The sequence below is a fragment of the Nerophis lumbriciformis genome, linkage group LG01 (genome assembly GCF_033978685.3).
Source record: "Nerophis lumbriciformis linkage group LG01, RoL_Nlum_v2.1, whole genome shotgun sequence".
Classification (NCBI taxonomy): domain Eukaryota; kingdom Metazoa; phylum Chordata; class Actinopteri; order Syngnathiformes; family Syngnathidae; genus Nerophis; species Nerophis lumbriciformis.
Window position 1 is genome coordinate 32,251,022 of NC_084548.2, and position 17,077 is coordinate 32,268,098.

Sequence of the window (17,077 nt, forward strand, 5' to 3'; positions counted from 1 at the left end):
TTCATTCTTTTATTTTAAATGTTAGGTCTCTTGTGATATCAGACTGGAGTTTTTGCCTTTAGAATGACCCCTCTTGTTTAAAATGAGGGATTAGAAGCCCTTCTGAAAAACACACCCACACTTCGCACATCGGCTGGCGAGACCACTGTAGCAAATAAGATATTGATTTCTCAATTACAGAGGCAGCAGTTTTTTTACTCTTTAATGGGCTACCAGCTGTAGTGAACGACAGCGACAAGAATGCTTTGTCTTGTTGTTGTGTTCAGCCAATTGGACAAAGGTTATCCGGCTTGTTTAACCCCTTTACCATAAAAGCAAAATGTAAAGAAATACAGGAAACAGACAATATAGTGTCCACTTGTTTGTTCTGCTTCCCAGAGGTGTGTGTTGATCAATCAAAGCAATCATTTATTTATGATGTATGAGTCCAGCAAATCTCATCTCACATCAACCAATGATGCTAAAGAAATAACAATAGCATTTCCTGTGATTCCCACAGTGTCATGAGAAGTGCACGTTGGCATTTTGTTTCTCTTCAATTCCTGTAGATGACTGCCTTTTATGGTCCATCCCTTATCCTCCCTGATGTCAAATTCAGCAGGTGGCCGAGTAGCCGCAAGCTTCCGTCGGAACCCAGGGGATATTATCAGGAAGTCATAAAATAGGAGATGGGAGACCTCCTGGGAATGACGAGAAATAGACTGCCTAAACAAGTAAACAGTCTTAGCTCACTCCAGGGAATGGAATAACTACATGCAATAGGTATAGTCAAGATATTGACATTTTTACCAATGGGCTGCTAGCATACACTTGTGATGCCACCACAACCAGGTATTCATAATCCCCCATGGGGTTGCAAATGCTCCTCTGTAAATAAAGGCTCAGGTCCTAACCAGACCATGTCACATTTACGCAGCTCTCAGCAGGGTTGATGAGGACTTTCGCATTTTAGAATTCAGGTGCTAGTGTTGCCAATAGACAAACAGGAAAATATAAATTCATTAAAGTACACAAACAGAAGCCTATTGGGTGGAATGAGTCAGTATGTGAGTCATTTATTATGATAAACACGAGATATGACAGGGTGGTCAGAAAGGAGGAATAAGGTGACTTTGGAGAATTCAGTATTCAGTGAATTAGAGGTTCGCATAGCTGCCAACGTTTTCGGATTCTGCGGGAAAGACTCATCTACCGTCATCTCAACTCAATTACAAATCTCTCGTATTGTGACGTTTTTGTGAGGATACAAAATACTCTAATTTGACAATCCAATTATGAAAAAAAAAAATACAAATTGTGTGACTGGATTGTATTAAGATTGCGATTGAAGCGGCTTTAAAGGCGGTCAAAAAAACAACAATACGCAGCGGCTGACATCCGCTGTGCACCAAGTACAGCTGGCTAGCATAATACCTGTCACATACTGTATAGCAGCAATGTAGCAAACATATCGGTTCTGACCATTAATATCGGCTTTGACAAGCACAAATATACCGCTAGAGGCGAGAAAAAAAGGATCCAGCGCTTCTTAACCTCTTAAGGCCCAAGCTGTTGTTTACATGCTTTTTTTTATTTCTCTTTGCTATTTGGGTTTATTGGACCCTAATTACAATAAAAACTAACACTCATCTTTTGATATGATGTACTTAGTCCATAAGTACACAAACGTGTACTTAATGTTTAGTGACATGCTAATTCTTATTTTTACACTTTTTTTTTCCAAATTCCATTGTATGTTATACTCTTCTGACACCACCAGATGGCAGTATAAGTGTCCACATAAGCGGCCATAAGACCCTAACTCAGTCGTGTACACAATTTTGGAAATAAGAGCTAAGAGGTGTAAGCTTTGAGAGGTTTTGAGGTACGTCACACAGAACTTTTTAACTAGTTCGGCCAGTTGAATAGTACTTAAAAATATAATTGCTATCAGTTTTGCAGCAGATTTCTAAAATCCGCAGAACACTCTAAAGTGCAACTATGTATTTTACATTAAAAAAATAATAATAATAATAATTTTTTTTGCAAGATCGAAGACTTGTTTTTCTATTAAAGTTTGTTCTTAAAATTATCAGAGCACTCCTGTCACATAAAGTATATTTGACTACCATAAAAATGACTTTTTGACTATACTGTATTATCCATTTCATGAGATAAAAAGTCTTACATGACTTATTTAAGGTTCATGCCCTGTCCCTTGTCTCTTAGCTTTCTGAACAAATGACGCCTATATCCTTAAACTAGTTTTCTATCCTGATGTTTAATTGGATTTTATCGCTTTTTAAAAGATTTAAGATGGTTTGTCCAGATAGTTTTTATAACAACATATACTTTTGTATTTATAAAGCAATCAACAAAAGTAATGCATATTATAAAATTCTGCATTACGAGTGCATATTATAATTGATATTAAAAATGTAAAGATTGTGTCAAGAATCTGATTAGTGAGTTTGAGTTGATACATTAATTTTAAGCATTCTAATGCTGTTGCAAAATAAATAATCTACCCATAAACAGTGCAGTCAGTCACTTGAAAAATGGGGGTGGAGGGAGATCTGCTGGATTGCTAACACCAATGTTTGGCAGCTATAGGTTAGTGGGTTGCTGAGGTGACACAATTTCCTACAGTGTGGGGTTCTGAAGGGCTGACACTTTTTGCCTAAGGGAGAACAAATTAGGTTAAAAAGTGAAAAGAAAGATATGAAATATAACATGGTTACCAATGCGCAAAAGATGGAATGGATGTTTTTTGGGTGAGTATATGTTTGTTTCGTAACACTATCAGACTTTGTTCCTGTGCTGAAATCCCTACGAGCGTGGTTGGGCTGTAAATATACTGAGTGCACCACAGGTCTTGCAGTCCTAACATGCATGCTCACATTTACTAGTTGCTAACGTGCACACACACACAGACATTTAGAGGTGTTGTCAACCAAGAGGCCTTATTAGGAATTTAAATATCACACCCTGTATGTCTGCTGAAAGATGCTGTACCTAATTATCATTACCATCACACGCTCCAGACACAAGCCTTGTGGCTGTAATCATCACTCGCCTATTTAGAGACGCGGTACTTTACCTACAAGCTGCGCATTGATGTCATTCTTATTTATTTGCCTGCTGCTGGCTTTTGAACCCAAACATGTAGTCTTCATTAAAAGACCACATAACTGTCACCCTTGGTTTAGCTCATCTAGAAAGCATCTTTTACACTGAACAGACATGCAAACACTCACAAAGGGGGTCGACAGGCTGTCTAGCTCATGTAATGGCCTTCTTCAGAGTCAGTCTGTGTGTGTGCGTGCCAGTGTTTGTGTGTGAATGCATCATCTGTTAACACAGATTTTGCTATCACAGTCAACAACTGTCTTGTAGTTTATATCTTCTGTCTCCCTCTAGTGATATAGTAATTATAAAATAAAATAAAATTAGTTAATTAGGGTTGCAGCACAATATAGTAATTGGAATATACAAATGTCAGAAAAAAACTAAAAGTTCATCAAGTTCTTTGAAAAATGTCAATTCTATGTTTTCAGAGCCTGGTGAATGAATGGTAAGAAGAAAAGAAAAGTGATTTTAGTAGCAAATGTAATTAGTAAAAGTATTTTTTTGCTTTCTGCTCTCTTCCTCCAGCCGGTCGATTTTGAGATGAACCGAGCCTTCATGCTTACAGTGGTGGTGTCTAACCAGGCCCATCTGGCTAGTGGAATTCAGTCCTCCCTCCAATCTACGGCAGGGGTAACCATATCTGTTCAGGACGTCAATGAACCCCCCTATTTCCCCACAAACCCAAAACACATCCGATTTGAGGAGGGTGTTCCGGCCGGCACGAGTCTGACGACCTTCTCAGCCTCAGATCCCGACCGACTACAAATGCAGCAGACAATCAGGTATGAAATACTGCTGAGGGAATTTCACAATTCCCCTTTTCCTAAGTGGGACTATGAAGTGTTGGCATATGACCCAGCCAAGAGAAAATTGGAGCAGAAATGCATCCTGAATAGCGCTGACAAAAACATATTGACTTAAAAGACCATATTCTATTTGGTCGTCTATCTTTAAAGGGATGAATATTACATTGAAAAACATTTCCTGACTGAGCCTTGAAGTTTTGCTCATATATCACCATTGCTGAGCAGACACCTTGCCAAAATCTCCCCATATGCACTGGCACCAGTCCAAGAAGCCTTGCTTTTGATAATTTAGGGTGAGAATTGGGACTATATTTAGTGTAAACTATGAAACCTTTATGAGCCAGTAGTAAGGACCCTGAGTAAGGAGGCTCTGAAGGTCAATAGGGAGTAAAAAGAAGTGTGTGTGTGTTCTTCAGGTTGCACAAACTGAGGTGAGCACGCACACAAACACACACACACACACACGCGTGCGCGCGCCTACATGCACGCACGCACACAGTGAAATAAAGAAAGAGAGTTTGGCAGGAATGGAAATAAAAGGAACAGCTGGCTACAGTCTAAAACTTGACACAGCATGATGCCCCCCTGCAGTGGTCTTTTCCTGTATTCAACCTCTCTTATCCCAACTTTGTCCGTATTGCAGAGTGTGTCTAAATCCCAGTGCATTAAGTATAGTTGCCTTTTGATGACACCTCACAAATCTGCATTGCTTCAAGTGTCTTTACAGAAACTCCTAAATTGTGATCTTTACCTGGCACAGTGCAGTGCAGTGCTTGTGTTGGTTTGAACAAGTCCAACTTCCCCTTTCAAACTCACCGCCTTATTCTCATTTTCTTATATACAGTAGTAGTTAATTTCATGGTAATTGTAAGAAGATTGTGGTTCGCCCAAGTCACCAGCTATTTTATTTTACATATATACTAAGTTACTAATCCTCACCGCCATAGCATAACATGAGCTAAGTCTCCTTCAAGTTTCATTATAACTGGAGGACGAGAGGAAAAGAAATGGCTAAACATGTTACACACTAGGGCTTTTGATTGATTGATTGAGACTTTTATTAGTAGGCTGCACAGTGAAGTACATATTCCGTACAACTAAATGGTAACACCCGAATACGTTTTTCAACTTGTTTAAGTCGGGGTCCACTTAAATTGATTCATGATACAGATATATACTATCATATATACTATCATCATAATACAGTCATCACACAAGATAATCATCAGGGTGTATACATTGAATTATTTACATTATTTACAATTCGGGGTGTGGATGGGAGGGGGGGGTTAGGTTTGGTTGTTATCAGTCATCAACAATTGAGAACAGAGAAATGGATATTGAAACAGTGTAGGTCTAACTTGGTAGGATATGTACAGCAAGTAGTGGACATAGAGAGAGAGAGAGAGAGAGAGAGAGAGAGAGAGAGAGAGAGAGAGAGATCAGAAGGCATAAGAAAAGTATCTACATTTGATTGTTTACATTTGATTATTAACAATCCAGGGAGGGTGTTAGTGTAGTGAGTCTTCTTCTGCGTTGTGTAATTTTTTTAAATAAAAGACACTTCACCATGCCGTCGGTTCAGTATTTATTGGAAACCTGTGTTGGAAACACAAAACACACACACAGGTCTCAACTTTCTGGCGGAGTGATATCTGCTCCTTCTCGTTCAGAAGTCCGAAGGAAGAGGAAGTAACATTCATTCATTCATATAAAAATAATAATAAATTAAATTACATTAACAAAAACGTTTTCTTACAAAATAATAATGCACAAATCCACATACCTGTGTTGGAAACACAAAACACACACACAGGTCTCAACTTTCTGGCGGAGTGATATCTGCTCCTGTGTAATGCAAACACCACGCGTAAGTACTATCAAACAATTTACACAGTCGACGCTCTACGTCTAAATAACCGAAATTGTACATAAAAATTACTCAAAACAACACATCACTTGTACCCACAACAATACTGAGTTAACTTTTCAAGTATCTAGGAACGTTTAGGAAGACTATTTACAATATGAAGAAACACGGAGCAGTGGAGAACTATTACCTTCTCGTTCAGAAGTCCGAAGGAAGAGGAAGTAAAGCAATCGAAAAACAGCAAAGACACTTCCCGCACCGGACATCCGGTTCTTCAAAATAAAAGCGTTACTTCAAAATAAATATAATACCCTGTCTAGTTCATAATATAGCGCAACAACATCACACTATTACATTCACCCCCACTGTTTTGCGCTATAAAATGAACAAGACTCACAGCTTTAATAATACGACACAGCAAAAAAAATTTGTACATATAGTATCTTCAGGTACCACTATGTAATTCCCTCATTACAAACTCATAAACCAGCCTATCCAGTTAATAAAACTATCCAACTCAGGATTAGGATGAGCACTAGGTGATCAGTCTCTTACTCAACCATAGGAAAAAGGGCCATATACACATTTTAAGGCTTTTAGAAATACATAGTGCCAGCAATATGTACCCAATACTATAAACACTGGAATTTGTTTTCATGTTTTTATGAAAAATGAAAATTCTGTCAGCATTACAATAACTCCTCTCATTATAAAAACAAAAGAAGCGAAGAAGACAGAAGGGGAAAAAAAAACCTCATCCTTAAAGATGGAAGTCTCTAACCCCTAACCTCAACTTTCTGTGTGGACATAACTTGGATAAGCCTATTTACCGGCCTAACTAATCTACCTAATCTTGTGCGGAGTCCACTTCTCAGAGAACTCACAGAACCCCCCTCCTGCACAGTAACTACTGTCTGAGACTCGCTCGCAGCAACAGAATCCACACACGAAGTCGCAACTGAGTATGCAAAATCTCTTACCCCAGACACAGCACAAGTATCAAATGAATGGTCAAGCGGCTGAAAATTACCTGAACTAGCCTCGATTATTTCAGGAGAACCACTGGCATCCCCACTATCGACCCGCTGTCCTTCACCGTGACCCTCAGGTAAATCTGACAAAACAGAAAGGTCAGCCTCCCCCTCTACTAGCGACTCAGAAAGACCAGATACCCAACGTGCGGTCCTGGCATCACTCTGCTCTTCCTGGCCCAATGAACCCCCAGACTGTTGACTCTGACTATCACTGAGGACAGGAAACTCAACTTCCTCATCAGATTCCTCCCACGAAGGAAGCGGCAAGAACTTAACCGGCATAATCAAATTTCTGTGAACTGTCTTGATCCGGCCAGTGACCGGATGTCGAATGCTGTATGTGTGAAGTTCGTCGTTCTTGCTTACAACCACATATACTGCACTCTCCCAACGATCTGATAATTTCTTTTTCCCTCTCTCGCCTTTGTTCGCTAGCAAAACTCTGTCGCCTTCTTCTACGGAGAATCCTTTTGTCTTTCGGTTATACACTTCAGCTTGCTTGGTCTGTCGTTTGCTGATATGTTTCTGAGCTAGTGTCATGGCTTCCCTCAGATCTTTTCCCAGAGACTGAACATACTTGTCCACGTCCACGGTCTCTCCATCTAAGAGAACGCTCTCAAACATCACATCGACAGGCAATCGAGGAGTGCGACCAAACATCAAGAAAAATGGCGGAAACCCCGTGGTTTCATGAACTGTGCAATTATATGCAAAAGTCAGTGAAGTCAGCATCTGAGGCCATTTTGCTTTTAAGCGTGGCGGTAGAGCTCGAATCATCGAACCCAGGGTGCGGTTAAATCGCTCAGCCTGGCCGTTCCCCATAGGGTGGTACGGCGTGGTATGCGACTTTTCAACCCCGGCCAACAATAAAAGCTCAGCTATTAGCGAACTTTCGAAATTAGCCCCTTGGTCCGAATGAAGGCGTGCTGGAAATCCATACACAGAAAAAAAATTATTCCACAGCACCCGAGCAACAGTTTTAGCAGTCTGGTTAGAGCAGGGATAGGCACAAGCTACCCTAGTGAAATGATCGGTGACTACCAGCACATCAACAGACCTGTTATTAACATCCTCTGCTGACCAAAAATCAACACATACCAACTCCATCGGGGCAGTAGTCACAATAGACAATAGTGGAGCTCTGGCTTCCGGTTCTGGAGCTTTGCTCAACACACATCTCTTACACTGAGTGACATACAACTTGACATCAGCAGCCATTGTGTCCCAATAGAAGCGTTGTCTAGCAAGCCACAAAGTGCGCTGCTGACCCTGATGACCAGCATCATCATGCAAGCCCTTCAACACTCGACTCCTCAGAGCAACTGGAACGACATACTGGAAAATTTTCTTTTTGCTCACCAGATGCTTGGACACACGATAAATCACACCCAGCCGGGTTGTGAGTTTTCCCCACTGCCTCAATGTCCTGTTAGTCTCCTCAGACTCCTGAACTCTCTCTCTGCGAGAGGGACGGTGACCTCGGTCCACAAAGAACCGTACTCTACTCAACACAGGGTCCTGAAACTGCAATTTGTGCAGTTCTTCATGAGTGAAAACAGGCAATGGGGTCTGACCCATCGCTGCCACTTGTTCTAATTGCTGCACCTGAGAGATGGCCCTCACCGAAACACCATCCTCCCAGTGACAATGCGCATCTAATACTGCGGACACTTCCTGTCTTGTAATCTTACCTGCAACACAAGCTTCGCCCCCACAGACTATAGAGGAACTGGAGTTAGCTTGAGGCTGCTCACTCCTTCCTGGGCGCTCACAGGACAGATGAAACATATCCTGCACTTGGGGCCCTAAAACACCACTCGCCTCTCTTAACAAAACATCATAAGGAGTTCTCGTCAACCTATGCATTACCTTACACCTCACAAAAGGCTCTCTGCTCAGAGCATCGGCCACGGTATTCTTGGGTCCAGGAAGATACTGGATGTCGAAATCAAATGGAGCCAGTTTAGACACCCACCTGTGCTCGCATGCATCCAGTTTTGGTTTCGACAGTATGTATTTGAGCGGATTGTTATCCGTCCACACAGTAAATTTCTGCCCCTGCAGCCAATGACTGAACTTATCATGAATGGCCCACTTCATTGCAAGGAACTCAAGTCTATGAGCTGGGTACTTAGACTGAGCATGATTCAATGACTTGCTAGCAAAGGCAACAGGCCTAGCTATGTCATAGCCATCCTGAACTTGTGAAAGTACAGCCCCTAATCCGCTGGTGGATGCATCGACAGACAGAATAAAAGGCTTAGAAAAATCCGGATGGGCTAGTAAAACCTGGTCAACAAGAGCCTGCTTCAGAGCTTCGAAAGCCTGCTTACACTCCTCATTCCAATCGGCAGGAGTAAGCCTGCGTACAGCTTTTCGACGTAGTTTACCACGAGCCCCACGTGGCTGTTTACCCCCTGAGAGAAGTTGAAAAAGCGGCTTAGCTATCATAGAGCAGTTCTCAATGAAATGTTGATAATATATTACCATGCCAAGGAACGAGCGCAACTTATCAACTGACGGTGTGACACCATCACTGTCCATCATGTCGGACTCACTCACGCTCACAATGGCCCGCACTTTGTCTGAATCAGTGGATATCCCCTCCTGAGAAACCACATGCCCCAAAAACTTTACAGATCTCCGCAATAATTTACATTTAGCCGGAGAGAGCTTCAGGTTGTGCTGCTGCAAACGCTTGAAAACTACCTCCAGCCTTTCCAGACTCTGCTGCTCCGTCCTGCCAAAGACCAACACATCGTCAAGGTAGCAAAGCAAAGACATGAAGTTCTGATCACCAAAGATGGTGAGCATCATCCTCATAAAAGTGGCTGGACTATTACAGAGGCCCTGAGGCATCCGATTGTACTCATGCAACCCCAGAGGTGACGAAAAGGCAGTATATTTCTTATCATCCTCGTGGAGTGGCACATTGTAATAGCCCGATGTCAGATCAAGCGTGCTGAAAAAGGCATTACCCCCCAGCGCCGCCAGCACATCCGCCTGATGAGGCAGAGGATGAGCGTCTTTGACTGTGCGGGCGTTTAACCAGCGAAAATCTGTGCACACTCTGAGGTTACCATCTTTCTTCCAACACAACACCAAAGGTGAAGCGTACTCGCTACTTGACTTTCTGATTATATCCCGTTCTTCCATCTCATCCAGAGTCTCTCTCAACTTCTGGTAGTGTGCCGGAGAGAGCCTCCGATAAGGCAACCTAAAGGGGCGGTCATCAGTCAGTCGAATACGGTGACAAAAGCCAGTAACCTCCCCACAATCCAAAGTGTGTCTGGAGAACACGCTTTCGTACTTCACAATCAAATCAGTCAATTTCTCTTTCCAAGCTGGAGATATGTCACATTCATTCACTGACAAACTCCGAAGACCCAGACCCTCGAGCCTAGAATCCCCTCTTATCACACTGCCGCTCACCGAACTCTGCGCTGTCAAACTGCTATGACAGTCGTCACTGTTAACTCTCACCACATTTTGGTGAACAGTATGTTCGATACCATCATCAAAATCCTCCAATGCGATGCACGGGGAAACATCTGCCACTTTTGCATTTCTTCGCAAAGTCAATGTGGATGTAGTTGGGTTGATTATTTTCACGGGGACCCAACCATCTCCCCACAACGGAGTCACTACTCTACCGACTAGTATGTTACGGGGCACACAACGTGATGAACTTGGCTCCACGATAACAGTACTGCCAACTGAGAGTTTAGTCTCTTTGGGAAGGCGGCCCCACACAACATGTTCACTCATAGGTTCCAATGTTACTGCCTGTTTAAGTTTGACTGTCCCCACTCTGTCTGGAATCTTGTCCCCCCTCCACCTTTCCAGATTAGCCAGAAACCGAATAAACTCACTGGCCTCTTGCTGCTGCGGCGAATCAGATTTGCCCACTATACGCCAATAAGCCTCATCAGACTTAAATCTTTTGATGATCGGTTTCAGAAGATTAGTGCCCACAATCATTTCGTCGACCTGTCCGTCAATAATCAGCACTGGAACAAGATAGTCAGAGTCAAACAGTCTGAGTTTCATCTCACAAATCCCCACTGGCTCTGTCTGCTTCCCACCACACCCAACGAGAACAATGTCTGTAGAGGATATTAAATCGCCACCCACTACTCCCGCCTCCCTCAACTGAGGTACAAGATCTGCGCGCAGAGAAGTGGCCATGGACCCACTATCTAACATCCCCTGAACCTTGACTTTGTCCCCTGCTACCACAGTGGTGAAAAACAAACTGTCGCTTTCGCCTGTCCTCATTGTGTTCTGAAAAATCACTGTTTTGTCTGATGGCGCTAGTTCACAGGCAGCAGAAAACACTGATTGAATATCATCATCAATAGAGGGAAAACCACTTAGCCCCACGTTGCCTTCCGCCAAAGAGGAGCTGCCTAGTTTTCCGAACTCTGAGGGGCCCGATACAATTAGCGCCGATATGGCCTGGTAAGTAACACCTAAAGCATAACTTGTTCATCCGGCAATGCACACTGGTGCTATGGTCAGAACTGCCACACACTCTACAGTCGCGAGTGTATCTGGGTGTTCTGTTCTGCGATGAATTGTGTGCTGTATTATGAGGCGAATCGTGTGCTAGTTGAGCATTACTAGACAATGTACGCTCCAGTAACTGCAAAACTCTGTCCATTGTGGATTTTTCCTCAGCCGAGGGTAGCTGGTGCGGCACAACTTTGGGAGCAGACGGCAAAATCCCCCCAATCTGAATATCACTGACTATCCCCTCCTGAATCGCTCCCACTGTCACCTCTTTCTGTACTGACAGTTGACTCCCACAAAATGTCTGCACCTTCCTGTGGTTATCAAGGTGTTCTTGTACCTCCTGGGCAGACCATTCACGAGGTGGCTTTGTTTTAAATATTAGTGCCAGTTCTTTATCAGGGCAGTTACGGACAAACATGATCACTGCATGACGACTCAACTCCGTAACAGGCTCACCTTTACTGACTAAGCATTGCTCCGTAATTTCAGCTGATTTGTTGAGTCTAACCCAGTAGTTAAGAGGGCTTTCCCCAGCAACAGGCTGTACTGCATAGAAGTCAGCTAGGGGTAGTTCGGAGTACACCACGTCACCAAAATGGCGCCTTAACACACTATAGACTACATTAACATCTATCGTGTCAGGATTGCTGCGCAGCCATACTTTGGTGACATCCCTGGCCTTGCCCAGGAGTCTGTTTACAACCTCCCCAATACTGTCTGTCCCACTGTACCCTTGTTTGGAAGTGTAGCTCCTCATTAACTCCTCCCACTCCAATATGGAGTATTTATCTGTACTATCCCCTCTAAAGTACGGTGGAATATTGACTTCAGAACGTAGTACCAAATTCAGCTTTGAAGCATCAATGACAGTGGTGCCACACTGGTCAGGGTGGTAGACATGCTGAGGTTGGTCAGGGCTTACAGTGGTTGTATGATCAGGGATGACATTTTGGCACAAACTGGCTTTGATAGATTCTCCAATCTCTGCCCCTATTGACCTAGCTAATTCAACTAGCTGACTGGAAGATAACTCCAAACCAGTACTGGGTAAGTTTCGAGGTGCGGGACCTACTGATGATACCCCTGTAGTGAAAGGCAGGGTACGGGGCCTGACCACCTCATCTCTCCGCCTCTCATGTCTGCCCCCCTCCACAGTAGAATGGCCTGGTTGCAATACAGGTCGACCAGGCGTGGACATTGACAGGGGAGTGTACATCAAAACACCCCGGCCCCTCCCCACACTCTTAATTTCCGACCCATGTACGTTAAATACTTCCATACTGGCAACCCACCCTAATTCACAGCGAAATATGCTAGCTCAGCAACATGGAAAACACCACAATGAACCAGCATAACACCCCAACACTGATAACACAATTTGAGCAAAATAGTCTTTTTTTTTTTTTTTTCTTGAAAGAAAAAAAATTAAGTCTCTTGAATGAGCCAACCCACAGATGAGGATACCGTATTTCAGCAACAGCTCCGGATGGTTCAGCACACGGCGATATTCTGCTCCTCACAGCCGATCTGTAGCGCCCGCGTGTCGTCCTCAAAAGCAGGAACTGCAGCAATTAGCCCCCATCTGCTCCGTCTCAGGTACTGCAGCAACGGCGGTGGTCAGCTCCAGCTGAACAGTCGACGAGTCACGGCACCAATTTTGTAGTGAGTCTTCTTCTGTGTTGTGTAATTTTTTTAAATAAAAGACACTTCACCATGCCGTCGGTTCAGTATTTATTGGAAACCTGTGTTGGAAACACAAAACACACACACAGGTCTCAACTTTCTGGCGGAGTGATATCTGCTCCTTCTCGTTCAGAAGTCCGAAGGAAGAGGAAGTAACATTCATTCATTCATATAAAAATAATAATAAATTAAATTACATTAACAAAAACGTTTTCTTACAAAATAATAATGCACAAATCCACATACCTGTGTTGGAAACACAAAACACACACACAGGTCTCAACTTTCTGGCGGAGTGATATCTGCTCCTGTGTAATGCAAACACCACGCGTAAGTACTATCAAACAATTTACACAGTCGACGCTCTACGTCTAAATAACCGAAATTGTACATAAAAATTACTCAAAACAACACATCACTTGTACCCACAACAATACTGAGTTAACTTTTCAAGTATCTAGGAACGTTTAGGAAGACTATTTACAATATGAAGAAACACGGAGCAGTGGAGAACTATTACCTTCTCGTTCAGAAGTCCGAAGGAAGAGGAAGTAAAGCAATCGAAAAACAGCAAAGACACTTCCCGCACCGGACATCCGGTTCTTCAAAATAAAAGCGTTACTTCAAAATAAATATAACACCCTGTCTAGTTCATAATATAGCGCAACAACATCACACTATTACATTAGTTTAGGGTTGAAGTTCCCCTGGAGGTGTACTTTTATTGCGGTTTTGAAGGAGGATAGAGATGCCCTTTCTTTTTATACCTGTTGGGAGCGCATTCCACATTGATGTGGCATAGAAAGAGAATGAGTTAAGACCTTTGTTAGATCAGAATCTGGGTTTAACGTGGTTAGTAGAGCTCCCCCTGGTGTTGTAGTTATGGCGGTTAAGGAAGTAGTTTGACATGTACTTCGGTATCAGGGAGGTGTAGCGGATTTTATAGACTAGGCTCAGTGCAAGTTGTTTTACTCGGTCCTCCACCCTGAGCCAGCCCACTTTGGAGAAGTGGGTAGGAGTGTTGTCTGAGGAGGGCTGTCTTCAAATAGTCCAAAATTTGCCAATTTGAGTTGCAGACCACACCCCCTTATAAATACACAAATTATATTGAAATTAGCGATGTGCCTGAGATCCGGACACTCGGCCCAATGAAAAATCAGTGGTAGTCAGTAGGAGGTGCTTCTTTCTCGTGTTTCCAGCGAACAAAAGAGGGCTGAGATTGTGAGCCTGTCAATTCTGTGGGCTCCAAGAACTGCAAACAGACTGAAATAAAAAAGAAATGGTCGGACTTTAGGAAGAAGGTGAAGAAGAAGATGGATGTGCATGGCCAAAACAGGTGAGGAGATAGTACTGCACCCTATTTGAAAAGATAGTTGCTGCAATGATATGTAAAACTTTAGAAGAGGTGGGTGACTCTGATTACTCCCAATATGAAAAAAATGTGTGTAATTTAAAACAAAATCTGTTCATACAGTTGTCTGCTCACAGCCAGATTAGAGTTTCATGTGAAAATTATGTAGTATTTGGTTTGTAATATTTTACATTTAAACATGCCAGCACATCAAAAAGGATACGAACTTTGACTCTTGTTTGACTACTGTATTTTTTGGACTATAAATCGAAGTTTTTTTCAGAGTTTGGCAGGGGGTGCGACTTATACTCAGGAGCGACTAATGTGTGAAATTATTAACACATTACCGTAAAATATCAAATAATATTATTTAGCTCATTCACGTAAGAGACTAGACGTATAAGATTTCATGGGATTTAGCAATTAGGAGTGACAGATTGTTTGGTAAACGTATAGCTCTAGTTCTATATGTTATAGTTATTTGAATGACTCTTACCATAATATGTTACGTTAACATACCAGGCACGTTCTCAGTTGGTTATTTTTGCGTCATATAACGTACACTTATTCAGCCTGTTGTTCACTATTCTTTATTTTTTTTAAATTGCCTTTCAAATGTCTATTCTTGGTGTTGGCTTTTATCAAATACATTTCCCCAAAATATGCGACTTATACTCCAGTGCGACTTATACATGTTTTTTTCCTTCTTTATTATGCATTTTCGGCAAGTGCGACTTATACTCTGGAGCGACTTATACTCCGAAAAATACGGTACTCAATTTATTATTATAACACAGAAGAGCTACTTGCGTTAGCAGCCATATGTGACACCAAGTCGGGCCATTCCCCCACCGTCGCCAGTGCCATTTGTGTCGCAACCCCCAGCTGCTCCAACTGTCCACCCGACTGACCAAGCTGGTGTTGGAGTTGGAGAAACACATTGTGACAGTAATAAGAGTAAAAATGATCACCTGGATAAATTAATAAACCTCTTCACAAATACTAATTTGAATATTAAGCATTAAATGCATTGACGAAAAAGTGAATTGTGTGTTCTCGCCTCAATATTTTTACAATGTTGAAATGAAATTTTGGTAGAGCCCGAAAGACCATCTCTGTGTCTCGCCAAAGTAAAATGTACGTACGCCAGCCATGAAGTTGGCGTGAGGCACAGCACATTTCCACGTCCAGTTCACTCTTGATACATCTCAACTTTGCCATGAAAAAGTTCTTATGCCAGCTATTTGGGCATACGCGCGTTTAATACATGAGGCCAAAGGTGTGCTGAGGGAGCTAACTCGATTGTGTTCATCATCTTCTTCAAATATTAGTAAAATACGCTTGTGTGCAGACAAATGTTTTTTAAAGAGTAAGGGGTAATTCTTATCTGCGTTCAATTTCATCTGTTTCAAGAGAGTGATCGCTTCTTCAATACGATAACATTCTATTAATAGTGTTGGGAGGACGTTCCTCAAATGGGGTACGCGATCAAAGCTCGTCGGGACGCACCGCTGCCTGACACAAAGCTCGCATCGCGTGCATCATGCCGGATTTACACCGCGATGGACCCGCTGGAGATTAGACAGGGTGCACCCCCGGCCACTTAGTTGTGGCGCTTTCTTTTGCTAAGGTAATGACTCGCTGTTTAACATATGAACACTTTGTTATGACTTGTATTTCCTTTCAAGTATGATGTCCTCTTACTTTTGAACCTGTCGAGAACCTCAGTAAACTGGGGATTAGCTTTTATTTTTGTCACTGCGGGGTTTACGCAGCTTACTGCGGGGTTGTTCTCCCAGGAATGCAGACGGACTACTCCGGAAAGGCGTGCAGGTAAAAACAGGATTTAAAGGCCTACTGAAATGCGATTTTCTTATTTAAACGGGGATAGCAGGTCCGTTCTATGTCAGACTTGATCATTTCGCGATATTGCCATATTTTTGCTGAAAGGATTTAGTAGAGAACATTGACGATAAAGTTCGCAACTTTTGGTCGCTGATAAAAAAGCCTTGCCTGTACCGGAAGTAGCAGACGATATGCGCGTGACGTCACAGGTTGTGGAGCTCCTCACATCCGCACATTGTTTACAATCATGGCCACCAGCAGCGAGAGCGATTCGGACAGAGAAAGCGACGATTTCCCCATTAATTTGAGCGAGGATGAAAGATTTGTGGATGAGGAAAGTGAGAGTGAAGGACTAGAGGGCAGTGGGAGCGATTCAGATAGGGAAGATGCTGTGAGAGGCGGGTGGGACCTGATATTCAGCTGGGAATGACTAAAACAGTAAATAAACACAAGACATATATATACTGTATTAGCCACAACACAACTAGGCTTATATTTAATATGCCACAAATTAATACCGCATAACAAACACCTCCCCCCTCCCGTCCATATAGCCCACCAATACAACTCAAACACCTGCACAACACACTCAATCCCACAGCCCAAAGTACCGTTCACCTCCCCAAAGTTCATACAGCACATATATTTCCCCAAAGTCCCCAAAGTTACGTACGTGACATGCACATAGCGGCACGCACGTACGGGCAAGCGATCAAATGTTTGGAAGCCGCAGCTGCATGCGTACTCACGGTACCGCGTCTGCGTATCCAACTCAAAGTCCTCCTGGTAAGAGTCTCTGTTGTCCCAGTTCTCCACAGGCCAATGGTAAAGCTTGACTGTCATCTTTCGGGAATGTAAACAATGA

At 42.8% G+C, this 17,077-nt stretch overlaps 1 protein-coding gene across 1 annotated transcript in view; it reads left to right on the plus strand.

Moving 5' to 3' along the window:
• LOC133618808 (cadherin-4-like) overlaps window positions 1-17,077 on the plus strand; it is a 628,483-nt gene that overhangs the window by 566,615 nt on the left and 44,791 nt on the right. Inside the window, exon 11 of the mRNA XM_061979541.2 lies at window positions 3,634-3,890. Coding sequence (XP_061835525.2) covers window positions 3,634-3,890 — 257 coding nt within the window. The remainder of the gene's footprint in view (window positions 1-3,633; window positions 3,891-17,077) is intronic.